General features: G+C 59.3%; 1 protein-coding gene across 1 annotated transcript; it reads left to right on the top strand.

The window, feature by feature from the left end:
- Positions 1 to 1976: 1976 nt before the first annotated feature.
- WFDC1 (WAP four-disulfide core domain 1) lies at positions 1977 to 13106 on the top strand. The gene is made up of 6 exons (XM_078601788.1): positions 1977 to 2513; positions 6706 to 6898; positions 7686 to 7769; positions 9134 to 9274; positions 10846 to 10887; positions 11594 to 13106. Exons 1-6 carry the CDS (start codon positions 2313 to 2315, stop codon positions 11653 to 11655), a joined length of 723 nt encoding a protein of 240 aa, XP_078457914.1. The 5' UTR covers positions 1977 to 2312; the 3' UTR covers positions 11656 to 13106.
- The last annotated feature ends 2094 nt before the right edge of the window (positions 13107 to 15200 follow it).

Genomic DNA, 15200 nt, shown 5'->3' with positions numbered 1-15200 from the left:
CAACTTGGGAGGCCCGATGCAGACAGCGTTTTATGAGCTCCCTTTCAATGCAATAACTCCAAGAAGAAGATGACAACACGTGGAGACAAAGCGATGGGGACTGTAGCGAGACGCCATGAATGCGGACCCAGGGTAGAGAGGGCTAATGCGACGAGAGAAGAGTGCCAGACAAGATAGAGTTGGAATATGAATTAGTTGTTAATGTGAATTGGCTTGCTATGTTTATCAAGGTCTGAATTCGAGATGCTAATTTGATGAACCACTGCCATTTCTATGAATGCGGGGCTCCTTGAGCAATGTTGAAACTCTCCGCTTTTGCTTAGGTTGCTTATTCCATGCGCCATCACCGGATATAAATGCACTTATTATACGTCTTATTGTTTTCTTGCAGTAATTGCCGCTATTACATCTGGAGTGTGACCTTCCCGCATTCCCACATTGATTCAATTACTCGACCCGAGAGAGCGGTGGGAGGGGCTGTTGCCCTAACTTCCCTACTTCTGCAGAGTCTGGAGAGAAGCAGTGGGGCCCCAATAACCCTTCATCATCATAGTCATCATCATCATCAATCTCCTGTATAACCATCTACGCGTTCATTGAGACCAAATGTCCTCTGCAATAGAGACATTAACAGCCATGGCCCATCCACTGCTGGATGAAGGCCTCCCCCCAAGCAGCCTCCAACACGTTTCTGCGAATCAACAATCCTCAAATTGCGTCAGTCATCGGGGGTGACGAGGGGCGGGGTGGTCATTTGACCATACTTCACCATGATAGTGTAAGACGCTGGGATGAACACCAAATTGACGTGCCATGATTTTATTTAGCCTCAACGGTGGTTCTAATGACACCACTGGTCACTGGCGCTGTGGCGAGGTCTCGATGGCCCTGCAGGTCCAATTCATTAAATGCCCCCCCCCGCTCACATACCGCTAATCGCCGCCCCTCCCCCTTTCCCGGCGCGCCGGCCCCTCCGGCCCGCAGGCTCCAGCGCAATCGCAGCACCTGCACCCTCAGTGGTGAGGGTGGGTGATGGGGTGGGGGGTGATGGGGGGGGGTGATGAGGGTGGGTTTTGCGAGAGGAGGGTGATGGGGGGTAGCGGTAATGGGGGGCTTGGGGAGGGGTTCCTTGGCCGAGGGGAGAGCGGGGAAACGTGATGCTGTTTGTGTGGAGGAGGTGCGAGCCGCGCCGCGTGTACGCGAGCTGTCTCCCGAGGAGTGGTGAACGGCACGGGTCATGGGTGGCACGGGTCATAGGTGGAACGGGCCATGGGTGGCACGGGTGTTGGGTGGCACGGGTCATGGGCGGTACGGGTCATGAGTGGCACGGGTCATGGGCGGCACGGGTCATGGGCGGCACGGGTCATGGGCGGCACGGGTCATGGGTGGCACGGGTCATGGGTGGCACGGGTCATGGGTGGCACGGGTCATGGGCGGTACGGGTCATGGGCGGTACGGGTCATGGGCGGTACGGGTCATGGGTGGCACGGGTCATGAGTGGCACGGGTCATGAGTGGCACGGGTCATGGGTGGCACGGGTCATGAGTGGCACGGGTCATGGGTGGCACGGGTCATGAGTGGCACGGGTCATGGGCGGCACGGGACACCGAGGAGGGTCGCGTAGGCACGCGCCATCGCGTGAGTTACGGTGGCCACGCCGCGGGGTATAAGCGGAGCGGACAACTCCGGCGCCAGAGTGAAATTACACACGCGACGCAGTGCTTCGGCAAGGGCACCCCGACACAAATACATCCCACCACCACCTCCACCACTCCCAAGCCTCCCCCGCCACCACCAGCAGCCTCCTCCATCTCTGCCAGCCTCCTTCATCACCCTCCACCCTCCACCACCAGCAGCCTCCACCGCGCTCCCCGCTCCCCCCTGTCCCTCTCTTACCCCGCCTCGTGCCGCGATTTCCCCGAGGGATAGCCCCCCCCTCTATCCCCGACCCGCCTCCTCTCTCCACCTCCCCCGCCCCCTCCCGGCGGTCGCACCGCACCGCGTGTGCCATCCCGACCCGTCGCGTCCCAGCCGGTGCCTCCAACCCGCCCGCCTCGCGCAGCGCGTCCGCGGTGGTGGTGGTGGTGGTGCCGACTCGTGCTTGTGGCTCAACCGCGTGTCTCATTCACCGGATCTCGCCGACCAGGTCGAGGATTTCCGTTCCGTCTGGACGTGTCATCCTCGTCTCCTCATCCCATCATCATCATCAATGGTCAACGTTGTGTGACGAGCGCAACACGGATTCCAGCACTCGTCTCATCCTCTCCCTCACACATCAACTCCTCACCGCCGGGAAGACCCCGCGTGGATGAATGGCGATGTCCGTAACTTCAGCTATAAGCGGCCGCTATCACCACCACCACCACGGCTGCCTCCCCATGCTGCTGCTGCTGGTGGTGCTTGTGCTGCCTCCCGGCGTCCGGCTGCACCCCGGGGTGCTGCAAGCGGGGACGCGGGACGCCCCCAGGGGCGCCCTGCACCTCCGCGTGGTCGACCGAGCCGGCCCCGCAGACGTGAGTGCCGCTTGCGCTTTTGTTGTTACGGGCGAACTCATCGCCAGGTGCTATAGGCTTGGGCTGCGGATGGGGTGGTCAGGAGACGTGCAGCCAGTGGATTCTTAAATCGATCTCTGCGCCGTGCCAAGTGCTCCGGTTTCCTCCACGCGAAGATAAAGTCTCATCGGCGTGATTGGCCGCACATGCCTCGAGTACTACTGTGTAGAAGGTGGCAGGACCCTCCTAAAAAGGAGTCTTGAGGATCAGCCGAGGCTTTTCGCACAGGTAAGCGCAGGGCACGGTTGGCTACGCACGGCGCCAAATAAGTTCAACATGCACGTGCACACTTTCAATGAGACGCATCGCGATGAACGTGATGTTGTCCCAGATCAGTTTACCTCAGTGGGCTCCCGAGGGACCCTAGTGCAGTACAACTCTGCCCCGTTGTCATGAATCCACTGCTGGATGAGGGCCTCCTCCCCCCGAGGGGGCGATTTGACTATACTTCGCCGGGTGGGCACAGGCGGACAGGAACAGACGCGAATGCGCAGGAGCAGGTGCCACAATGGAGTTTGCTCCACTGCCCTCTGCTGCCCACCTCGTAGCCCCACAACCGCTCTTCATGTATACAGTCTATATTGCATACAGTCTATATTGCATACAGTCTATATCACAGTGAGTGCATATACCACTGCAGTGTAAGTGCTGCACAGGGGCCATCGAGGCAGTCTCTGGTGGTCGTCTCGGCCCCGCCCCGGGCCCCTTCACGCACGGCCCGTGAGCGCTCGCCCCTCCGGGGCCCCACGAACCGGTCTGTCCGCCCTGCCCAGGGGCCCCTCTCGCTCCGCCTGCAGTCCTCGCGAGAGAAGCGGGACCCGCCAGGGTGCAGGCGCTCCCTCCAATCTTCCCGCGACACGCGCTCGTCTCCCGTCGCTAGCTCCTTCCCTCCTAATCTGGGTCCTTCCCTCTTTGGACCTTCCCTTCCATCTCTAGACCATCCCCTCCTTCTCTAAACTATTCCTTGCCTTCTAGACCATTCCCTCTCTCAGGCCATCCCTTCCCTGTCTCACTCTCCAAACCCGCCCTTCGCGGGGCTTTTCTTCCCTTAATAATCCCCCCCGCTCCCCACGCGAAACTCCTCTGTGAGCTCATCTCGCGACTTTCCCGACGGACCCTAGAGCCCAACCAACTCGTCGGCGAGCCCAGAGGTTCTTCTCGCGGGGATTCCTCGCGATCGCTGGGAGGGAGCAGCGCAGGCGACCCGGGAAACAGTTCGGCACCCGGCACACCACATCCATTCATACTCGCTATGGCAGCGGCTGCTACTATAGCAGCCCAGCAACCCTGAACAGGACCCTCCTGAAAAGAAGCCTCGTTACTCAGTCCGAGGCCCGTTCCCGGGTGTAGTTTAAGAAATGATGAAGGGCGCTCTGTGACCACTATCATCATTTGGGATCGTAAATTAAGGGGGCTTCAAAGGGAGTTCGGTATTTCGAGGCTTATTTACATATTTGCTGGCTGCACAGCCACGACCAGATGCCCCCCCCCATCGCCCCCCCCCCCCCGCAGGGCCGCCTGGCCTGCGCTTCTATAAACACTGGCGGCCGATTCGTTACACAAAGACAGTCAACAAATAAATAGAGATGACAGGAGTGCCCTGCCAAAGAACGGGCACGCGTTCCAGAGGACCGCAGAGGAGGGATACGGAGCGGTTAAAAATCAGTTCGCGTGAAAACCAGGCTCCAGGTTGATTGTTCCATCGCCTTGAGGAAGCCTTCATCCAGCAGCGGATCATGGATTGCCGATAGTGGTGATTATGATGACATAACAGAACTGTTGAGGCACATGCAGGTCGGTGCCGGTTGGTGAGGGAGAGGAGTTCAGGCCCGATGCAGATATCACTCACTGGCCCTGGCTGAGGATCTGGCTCAGGTGGCCGGGTTACAGCTCGATGCGCTAACCGCTGCGCCACCGCTCCACCCTGCCTCGCACACGCGGGGGGCTTTCGACACAAAGCAAGCTCTGTCAGCAAGAACCTTCTGGGAACCTTCTGAGAATGCCACATTCTCAGCATATTTAGCAGGACACTTTTACCAAAGGGTATTTTTGTTTTGGTTCTCCAACTTTGTCTCAACGTTAATATGAATTAAAGACGCGTGTTTTGTCCATGACTTTACACGCTTTACCTCCTCCTCCTTAATGCTTATCCAACATTCAGAGTCTTCAGACAATAACTCAGACAAAAGCTCCATTTGTTCAATCCTTCTCAACGCATTCGGCCAGAGGTCATGACCTACGGGTCACAGCTAGAAGGTTGCTACCTCAAGGCTGCGGCCTCCAGGTCACTGCAAGGAGGCCACCGCTTCAAGGGCACATCGAGAGGTCACTACATGAAGGTGCATGTACAGCGTTCAAGGCCACGATGGAAAGTCACGAAGCCAAGACCACGACCGGTGGAGATCAAAGATATAGGCCAAGCCGACAACACAGAGGTCACAGCCACGACGACCCAGACAAGGGTCACGGTTAGAGGCGACGGCGTGACGAGCAGGCGGGAGTCTCGCCCCGTGTCTCCCACGAAACGCGGGCGTGAATCGTCAGTGGGAAGTCGTATTGTTCACACGCCACTGCTAGAAGCCCTCAACACCACCACCACTCAACACCACCACTCAACACCACCACCACTCAACACCACCACTCAACACCACCACTCAACACCACCACCACTCAACACCACCACTCAACACCACCACTCCCATCCCGCCGGAGGCTGCTGCGGTTCGCCCCCGTGCCGCCTTCGTTGTGTTGGCCCCGCAGAGACCATCACCATCATTGTTGCAGAGCTTTACGGTTCAGTCCAGCGGCTGCCCTGGTTAATACTGTGGTGGTGATGTTGGTGATGGTGGTTATTAAAGTTCCCGTGACGTGATTGGAAGAGTAGGCCCTTGTGCGTAGAACAACCTGACACAGCAACTTGCTAAGTTGGACGAGACAAAGCAGCTCATTGCTGCCCACTGCGAAACTTGGCAGGATTCTCGTGAGCACGAGTCACGAGACTCGGTGAAGGCGTCGCAGCCTAAATGAGAGAGTCAGAAATAGAATAAGAAAACTGACATCGGGCGCTGGCCATTGGCGCCCTCTGCTGTTTGGCTTGGCGAAGCGACGAGGCCTGATGACGATGACGAGTGGGATGCGTGGAGTTGGATTATTATTTCGTTTGTTGTCTTTTCCCCGCACCTCCGATTAGCACGGTTGGCTGGGTACGGTGCGAAAGAAGTTCAACGTACATTACATTGAGGACCTGAAACTAACACCCCTCAGGGTGCTTCGCCTGTTGCTACAACTCCTGGGGACTTCAACAAAACGCGCAGAGGCGCAGGGAGCAGGGGCACAGCCTGCTGCCACTCCACTGCTGAATGAGGGCCTCGCAATGCCGTGTGGGTCACATTAGGGTGGGGTTGTTAATCGCCCACACTTCATTACGCTGGCCACGGTGGGTGAGTAGACAAAAGCAGATCACATGGACACTCAACTCGTAACGCGGCGCCGCCCGCGCTCGTCGAGAGAGGAACCACAGGCGAGGAACAGCGGGAAGGCAGCGGCAGCAGCAGTGGCAGCATCAGCGGCGGCAGCAGCAGTGGCAGCATCAGCGGCAGCAGCGGCAGCAGCAGCAGCCGGCGGTGAGGAGCCGGCGCTGACAACAATTGCCCAGGCTCTGCTGTCCTCTACATGTGAAGGTGTCATCGGCCAATCAACGAGGGAGTGTTTACATGCGGGAGGAAACCGAAGCACCCGGAGAAGACCTACGCGCGCGAGGGGACCAATGCAATATCCGTACAGACGGAAACAGATGGCTGCTAGTCCGCTTGCTGTGACAGCCTTCTCCTTGCGAGCCAGGGTGCGGCTCCACCTCCTCTACGCCCACGGTGAAGCGAGGCCTCCGCAGACATGTGTGTGCGGTGATCCACCAACGCTCGGTGCTGCTGACTCCACAGCGCTGGATCACAGCCTCCACCGCCACCACCCGGCTCCTTATCGTGAAACATTTGTTGAGAGTTTGCTGCACGTTGGCCATGGCGTGACCCCCACCACCGTTTTTCATGCACGACCCCACGCACCCCCCCACCCCCACCGGTGTGCCCCCTGCCCTCCCCGACCCGTGTGCCCCCCTGCCCCGCCCCCCCCCCCCCCCGTGTCGTTGCCCGCACAGGGCCAGGACTACGAGGCGGAGGCGCCGGAGCAGCAGCAGCGCAGCGACCGCTGCCCCCCGCCGCCGCAGAGCCTCCCGGAGCGCGCCTGCGAGGTGGCGACCTGCCGCGCCAACTCCGAGTGCGGGCAGACGAAGCGCTGCTGCTACAACGGCTGCAGCTACGCCTGCCTCGAGCCCGTGCCGCCACCCCCAGGTGACCTCGCCCCCGCCCCCACCCTACATCCCCCTGCCCCCACCCTACATCCTCCCCGCCCCCACCCTACATCCCCCCCGCCCCCACCCTACATCCCCCTGCCCCCACCCTCCATCCCCCCCACCCTCCATCCCCCCCTCGCCCTCACCCTCCATCCCCCCCCACCCTCCATCCCCCCCGCCCCCACCCTCCATCCCCCCCGCCCCCACCCTCCATCCCCCGCGGCGGCGGCGAGGGGGCTCGATGCGCGAACCCTGCCGCCTGGTGATGGTAAAGGGGCAGCCCCTGCAATCGCTCTCGCGCAGGCCACTGCCGGTGGAAGTGGCCCCCGCGAGCGGTGTCTCTGCAGAGCTGCCCCTCTTGACTGGCTGGGAGTGCCCACGCCTGACCCCACCACACGTGACTTGGCCGTCGACTCACTGTGGTGCCGGGTGGACAGAGGCGAGGGGATTTAAGACACGTGACAGCTGTTGGGATGATGGAATCGAACCCGTGGCCTCCGGATTGCAAGCTTCAGTGTGCTAAGAGTTATACGGCGCCAGCGTCTCTGATACGGTATGATACAATACCATACGATCGGGGTATCAATTTAGCCGGATCTCTCCGAGTCAGCAACCCGGCACACCACATCCAGTATACCCCCCTCTCCGCTACGGCAGTGGCTACTACTCGTCACCTGCCACCTACCCCAGCCTCCCAGAGATCAGTGAGAAATGAAGCGCAGTGGGTAAGCGCCACGACCTGCCGCGAGCTGAGTTCGAGTCCGGCGCGTGACGTTGTGTTCCAGTGCTGGACTGGCTCGTGCAGCCGAAGCCGCGCTGGCTGGGAGGCAACGGCTGGCTGCTGGACGGGCCCGAGGAGGTGCTCCCAGGTGAGAGCGCTCTACTGCAGAGGGGCCCCACGCCGCTCACAGGTCGCAGCGCCACCGCACTAGCACCACCCAGATTCAGTGGCTAAATGGGGGTCCCGAGTGCGGTGAGTTGATGGGCTTAGCCTAGTTACCAATGACTACGCGCACAAAAATAGCCAAGACGTTACATTCGTTATTTTAACTTAATATTGGCCAAGTTGTAGCTCTGAGGATGAACAGAACGTCCACGCAACTGCCATGCGACAACCCCCACTCTCGGTGGCAGTGGCGGTGGGTACCGACTCTTGCTGTGACGAACAAAGGTCCATTTAAGAAGCGACCCCAGAGGAAGTTCGAGTGTGCAGGCGGTGCAACTGCGACGGGGACCACATGCCAGAAGGCACCCGGACACCGGCCTACGAATTGATTTTCGACTAAATCTGCAGTCACTTGCACCAGGGCCCATTCCAATTACGCGACGCCAGATGTTGTCAGATTCGTGCCAAAGATCTCAGGTTCACAACACGCGAATCAGACCCCTAACGAGACGCGCAGCGAATGAATGTTCGTCTCCCGGGGACTTCGTCAAGGCCTACTGACGAGGTGCGCTTGACGTGTGTGGGATGTGTAGGTTGTGTGGGTTGTAAGGGGTGTGTGGGGTGTATGTGGTGTGTGTAGGGTGTGTGAGGTGTGTAGAGTGTGTGGGGTGTATGGGGTGTGTAGAGTGTGTGGGGTGTGTGGGGGGTGTGGGTTGTATGGAGTGTGTGGTGTGTGTAGGGTGTGTGGGGTGTGTGTGCGGGTGTCCGGGGTGTCTGGGGTGCATGGGGGTGTGGTGGGTGTATGGTGTGCGTGGGGTGTCGGGGTTGTGCGTGATGCGTGGGGTGTCGGGGTTGTGTGTGATGCGTGGTGTGTGTGTGGGGTGTGCGAGGTGTGCGTGGTATAGGGGTTGTGCGTGATGCGTGGGGTGTGTGTGTGCGTGATGCGTGGTGTGTGTGTGGTGTGTTTGTGTGCGTGGTGTGTGGTGTGTGTGGGGTGTGCGAGGTGTGCGTGGTGTAGGGGTTGTGCGTGATGCGTGGGGTGTGTGTGTGCGTGATGCGTGGTGTGTGTGTGGTGTGTGTTTGTGTGCGTGGTGTGTGGTGTGTGTGGGGTGTGCGAGGTGTGCGTGGTGTAGGGGTTGTGCGTGATGCGTGGGGTGTGTGTGTGTGGTGTGCGTGATGCGTGGGGTGTGTGTGTGTGTGGTGTGTGTTTGTGTGCGTGATGCGTGGTGTGTGTGTGTGGGGTGTGCGAGGTGTGCGTGGTGTAGGGGTTGTGCGTGATGCGTGGGGTGTGTGTGTGTGTGTGGTGTGTGTGATGCGTGGTGTGTGTGTGTGTGGTGTGCGGCACAGCGGAGGCGTGCAGCACCACGGAGGATGGCGACGTGCCGCTGCAGTGCCCCACGGGCTACGAGTGCCACATCATCCGCGCGGGCAACCCGGCCCTCGGACTGCCCAACCGCGGGCAGTGCGTGAAGCAGCGCGAGCACGCAGGTAACGCACGCAGGTCACGCACGCAGGTCACGCCTCCAGGTCACGCACGCAGGTCACGCCTCCAGGTCACGCCCGCGCCGTCACCGGGGCCCGCGGTGCACGGCGTTTTACGGCATCAGGCAGAGCGTGAGATCGGTTTAAGATACGATTTTATGTAACTACGAGTAGATATGAGAGATACGACGACATAATGTGTTGATGAAGTGACGATCGTGGCAATGTGTGTTTTACACACGCCACCAGGTACTGGGTCCACTGGTATTTTGGTCGTAAGCTGTTCGGGACTTGAATTCGGGTCGCCGGGTTGGAGCGCAGTGCGCCACTGCCCCCCACACAGAGATATTCACACTGCAGTGCTCAGCCATGAAGGTGCCGTGGTGGCGAGATGTGGACTACCTCGCCTGGGTATACAGGAGGCCGTGGGTTCGATCCCGACCCTGATGCCTGCTGTATGTTTGGAGTTTGCATCTTCTCCTCATGGTCGTGTGGATTATTTTTCCGGATCTTCATGTTTTTCCCTCCGCATTTCGAAATATCCATTTAGAGTATTTGGCTGCTATAAACTTCCACATGATGATAAGCCACTTCGTTGAGCTATCATTTGTGGCCAGGTCACTTCTGAAAAAGAGCTCTGCAGCTCAGTGGTCCCTACCTGGTGAAATAAAAAAAAAGTTTAGTTGAAGACAACGACCCACGAGGCCGCGCCGCGACCGCCTGCAGTTCCCCGGCCTCGCCACGAGGTGGCACCGCAGGACCACCACGGGCTCCGAGAAGTGCCGCTCGCGCTCATCGAACCCACTGCTGCATGCGGGCATCCACACGCCGTGCGGCCCGTGGGGGCTACTTGAGCACAACCCGATGGTCAGTACGAGTTGGTGGAGGCACATGGGTCGACTCGGCCTCAATTGAGTACCTGGTGCGGTGTGTCAACATCGACACTCCACCCACCGCCTCGTGTCCCGTGGGGGGGCCTTCACAGGTTCTCGCGAGGGTTGGTGAATCTTCACGAATCTGGATAATCGCTCGATGAAGCTGGTTGTAATCACCAGCGAAACGTCGTCCTCGAATTGTAAATGTTGTGGGTTTACACTCCAACATAACAGTGTGCTAAAGCAGTAAGTAATTGGCATGTTTGATTTCCGTGACAAACCTTACTGATTGGCTGTGTTGGGTGGTGGCGGATTAACGACACGTTCATATTCACGCAATCTATTATGGTTGTTATCGCTCGCAGCACTTGCCCCAAAAGTTGGCCACAAATTGTGGTCGATGTGTAAACATCGCTCAGGTCCGGGTTGTGTGTGCGGCGGCCACGTGGCGCAGAGCCGCTGTGTCCTGTCCGTGGGATCGTCTTCTTGTAGTTCCTCTTCTTTCGTACGGCTGATGTAGATGCAGAGTAACAACTGCACATCCAGGCGGTCCCCGCATCGATGGCTTTCATCGTGGATTCTCACTCGACAGAGTGGGCCGCTTGAAGGCTGCTGCCATCGTCCACTCCTTGTTGTTGTTGAATGGCGATGGTGGACGGCACTGCGCTAATAACGCACTGGGCGTGTTGTTCCCCACCGCAGACCCGCACAGCTACAAGCACAGGCTTCGCAAAGAGCCCTCCGGTAGGTGCAGCTCCTTCAAGTCCACGGACGCTGTTGGAAATGTTCTAAATGCGGTGGTGCCCCACGGCAGGAAACGCCTTGGTTTGATTCCTGACTCGGGCACCTTCTTGGGAGGAGCTTGTTCTCTCCCCCTGTTCTGCACGGGGGTTGCCCAGCTTCCCTGGTGTTTCTCCCCTCGTAAGAAAACGCGCACACAGTGAATGTAGCGCGTGTCGGCCAAATATCCCAATTCAAAACACATTACCTTCAAGTTACTCAATCGGCATCCCTTAACCTGCGTGCATTGCGGTCCCACCGCGGCCCCTTATGAGTCTCGACCGCTGTGCACACGTGGCCACCGTGAGCCCACCACCGCGTCGTGTCCGAGAGAGAGGCTTTCGCCGTGATATTCACTCATCCCTGCGTGCGTCCCGCATCTGGGTTCCGGCAGTCACCAAATCACCCGGAACGCACCCAGTCTCATCACGCCTCAGAAGGCTGCTACCGAGCTACGTTGCCGGCAGCAGAGCGCAGTGCAGCAAAATCCACCGTTGTACCGTACCTCTGTGCTCCCACGTTCACGCTCGCACACCGCCCAGTGTGTTGAAGGGTGGTCAATTATTCCCCATGAACCTCGCGGGGGAGGCCCTCTCCTTGAGGAGAGGGCCGCGCACGTTGTGGAGTTGCGGGACTTCTCGCCGACGTTCCGCGCTCTCTCCTTCCGCAGGCGGTGGCGCCAACAGCGCCGTGAGCTACGACAAAACGCACCGGAGTCCGCTCGGCAAGTGAGGGCCGAGGAGACGTGGCCACTGGCGAGGTCGCGTCCATGACGCCCGGTGCCACGGGGTGCCACCCGGTGCCACGGGGTGCTGCCCGGAGGGGCGGGCACGCAGCCACGCTCGGAGACGTTGGGGGATGCTGGAGGGCGGCTCTCACGCGAGGCGTGGCTGCTCATCTCCCCCCGCCCCCAGTCTCCGTGAAGGCTCGACACGCACCTCCACTCAGAGTAGATGTAGCCAATACTCGCACCCCGTACCCACGCGACGCCTTCCAGCCAACGTTGAACGTATTTGTTGTGCACGACCTCTGTTCGCCCCATCCGTCTCTTAGCGGATTTGCGTGGCTGTTAGGGACTCAACCCTAGAGGCCACATTGATCAAACCGTTGGCCGTGCCCTTCACGGCAGAGCCGTTATCCGAGGGCCGACGTCTCATCGCGGCCTGTGGGCGCCACCGTTATGATCGCTGATGATTGATCACCACCTCCGCCGCTCACTCACGCGCGTTCGACAGCGTCACAGAACCCACGAGTGCGCGTGGTTTCCCCCCCTTGTTTTGTTCTCCCTAGAGCAGATGAAAGCAGAAGTGCGCAATGTTGCAATGTATGTTTTTTTTCGTGAGCCTTTAGGACTCGTTGGCTGTAACGCATTTAGCAAGGTAGAGGTATTAGTCTTGTGTTTTTGTAACGTGTAACTCTTTCTCAGCGGTGGCGTAATCGAGCGACTCTTAAACTTCACCGGGCAAGAGAGCTGAACCGACCAATGGCAATTGCCACGTTCACCGCTCGTGCGCAACATGGCGAGTTCATCTGTTTGGTCGTGTCGGGTGGCGGAGGGTTCTTGACGACACACATTTTGCCGCATCGTAACCCCAACACAAATCTCTTCGTAATCATATGACCGTACTGGCCGCGTACCCTAACAAGACACGAGTGGCGACGCCAAGCGGAGACAGGGCACTGCCAGGAGCTGCCAAGAGGCCTGGCTGCAGCTCCTCTCGGTGGGGGGGGGGGTGTTGTGAGTTGGGGGGCCACCGCAAGAGCCACGTGGCCGTTGAGCCGCGTGAGCCCGGGTGGGCCAAAGGGACGAGCATTGGCGGCGGTGGTGATGGTGGTGCCGGGTCAATGCCAGCACCCGCCACGGAGTCGCCGGCTCTGGCTCTGGCAGGCAGTCGCGTGATGGGGACGCAGCCGCGGTGCCCTTTAACCCGCTGGCAGGCGGCGTGACAACGCGCCTCTCGCCTGCGCTTGGTGCTGCAAAGGCGCGCAGGTGATGCGAACGCCGCCAGTTTTTGTGTTTCCGTTCGGATTATTCGCGAGTCAGTCCGATCGTGGGGCGAGCCCCAGCGCAGTGCTTAGGCGGTGGATCACCTCGAGGTCGTGCGTTGTAAGTTGCGCCGTGTAAGCTTTGTCAGTATCGTCTCTTCGTGTGGGTGTTATGCAACATGTGATGAACACACGTGCCCTCCTTTGTCAATCCATTGCTGGATGAATGCCTCCTCCAAGGCTGGTGACGTGTGTTTGACTGACCATACTTCACCCACGGCGGTACTTGCGGGTGAGTCTAACACGTCGGCTTGGTGAAGAAGGGGGCCACCTGGGACCCGATGCGATTGTTCACTCGCCACTCACGTGAGCCCTGGCGGCGGGTCGAACTCGGGCCGGCGGGTCCGCAGCTCCGTGCACTCACGCGGCTGGACTCCCTCTGCTGCTGCTTCTCCTGCTGCTGCTTCTCCTGCTGCTGCTGCTTCTCCTGCTGCTGCTGCTGCTGCTTCTCCTGCTGCTGCTTCTCCTGCTGCTGCTGCTTCTCCTGCTGCTGCTTCTCCTGCTGCTGCTTCTCCTGCTGCTGCTGCTTCTCCTGCTTCTGCTGCTGCTGCTTCTCCTGCTGCTGCTTCTCCTGCTGCTGCTGCTTCTCCTGCTTCTGCTGCTGCTGCTTCTCCTGCTGCTGCTTCTCCTGCTGCTGCTGCTTCTCCTGCTGCTGCTTCTCCTGCTGCTGCTTCTCCTGCTGCTGCTGCTTCTCCTGCTTCTGCTGCTGCTGCTTCTCCTGCTGCTGCTTCTCCTGCTGCTGCTGCTTCTCCTGCTTCTGCTGCTGCTGCTTCTCCTGCTGCTGCTTCTCCTGCTGCTGCTGCTTCTCCTGCTGCTGCTTCTCCTGCTGCTGCTTCTCCTGCTGCTGCTGCTTCTCCTGCTTCTGCTGCTGCTGCTTCTCCTGCTGCTGCTTCTCCTGCTGCTTCTGCTTCTGCTGCTTCTGCTGCTTCTCCTGCTGCTGCTGCTGCTGCTTCTCCTGCTGCTGCTTCTGCTGCTGCTGCTTCTCCTGCTGCTGCTTCTCTTGCTGCTGCTGCTTCTCCTGCTGCTGCTGCTTCTCCTGCTGCTGCTGCTTCTCCTGCTGCTGCTGCTTCTCCTGCTTCTGCTGCTGCTGCTTCTCCTGCTGCTGCTGCTTCTCCTGCTGCTGCTTCTGCTGCTGCTGCTTCTCCTGCTGCTGCTTCTCCTGCTGCTGCTGCTGCTGCTTCTCCTGCTGCTGCTTCTGCTGCTGCTGCTTCTCCTGCTGCTGCTGCTTCTCCTGCTGCTGCTTCTCCTGCTGCTGCTGCTTCTCCTGCTTCTGCTGCTGCTGCTGCTTCTCCTGCTGCTGCTGCTTCTCCTGCTGCTCCTGCTGCTGCTGCTGCTTCTCCTGCTGCTGCTTCTCCTGCTGCTGCTTCTCCTGCTGCTGCTGCTGCTGCTTCTGCTGCTGCTGCTGCTTCTCCTGCTGCTGCTTCTCCTGCTGCTGCTGCTTCTCCTGCTGCTGCTGCTTCTGCTGCTGCTGCTGCTTCTCCTGCTGCTGCTGCTTCTGCTGCTGCTGCTTCTCCTGCTGCTGCTTCTCCTGCTGCTGCTGCTGCTGCTTCTCCTGCTGCTGCTTCTGCTGCTGCTGCTTCTCCTGCTGCTGCTGCTTCTCCTGCTGCTGCTTCTCCTGCTGCTGCTGCTTCTGCTGCTGCTGCTGCTTCTCCTGCTGCTGCTGCTTCTCCTGCTGCTGCTTCTCCTGCTGCTGCTGCTTCTCCTGCTGCTGCTGCTTCTCCTGCTGCTGCTGCTTCTCCTGCTGCTGCTGCTTCTCCTGCTGCTGCTGCTGGGGGAAGCCTCGAGGTTTGTCAGATGTCCGGTGGCGGAGCCTCTGACACGTTGTTGAGGCACGAGTTCAATAGAGACCCCACGGACGCCTGCTGTTTAGCACGTGCGTGGAGTTGCCGTTAATGTTTGAACGTGTTAACTTCAATTATGTAATCACTTTACATGCTAATGTGTATGTGAGTAATTTAAAATACGCAATTAAATTCCTTGCATAACGGCGCGTCACCTCCCTCGTATTTTGCGCCAGACGCAGCTCGCAATGAGGCCCGGACATCATCACACGAGGCTCCTCAAGCGGCTTTCAGCACAACTGCCACCAAATGATTGATTGTGAAGCCGAGGCTTCGCGATTCAAAAACACGGGGATTCATTTCTCACCGGATATGTTTCGGGTCACTTGTCGACTGGATTGGGCACGTGACTAGAAAGCGAAATCCCCAGCGAGAGGACCCCACTCGTGG

The sequence above is a fragment of the Lampetra planeri genome, chromosome 17 (genome assembly GCF_965212315.1).
Source record: "Lampetra planeri chromosome 17, kcLamPlan1.2.h2, whole genome shotgun sequence".
NCBI lineage: Eukaryota > Metazoa > Chordata > Hyperoartia > Petromyzontiformes > Petromyzontidae > Lampetra > Lampetra planeri.
Note: the sequence above shows the minus strand (reverse complement) of the source record. Positions and strands in the feature narration are given on the sequence as shown.

Coding starts and splice junctions, on each gene's coding strand:
- WFDC1 (XM_078601788.1), top strand. CDS start 2,313: ATGGCGATGTCCGTAACTTCAGCTATAAGCGGCCGCTATCACCACCAC. Junction 6,899..7,685: donor GCCCGTGCCGCCACCCCCAG/GTGACCTCGCCC, acceptor GTTGTGTTCCAG/TGCTGGACTGGCTCGTGCAG. Junction 10,888..11,593: donor GCTTCGCAAAGAGCCCTCCG/GTAGGTGCAGCT, acceptor CTCCTTCCGCAG/GCGGTGGCGCCAACAGCGCC.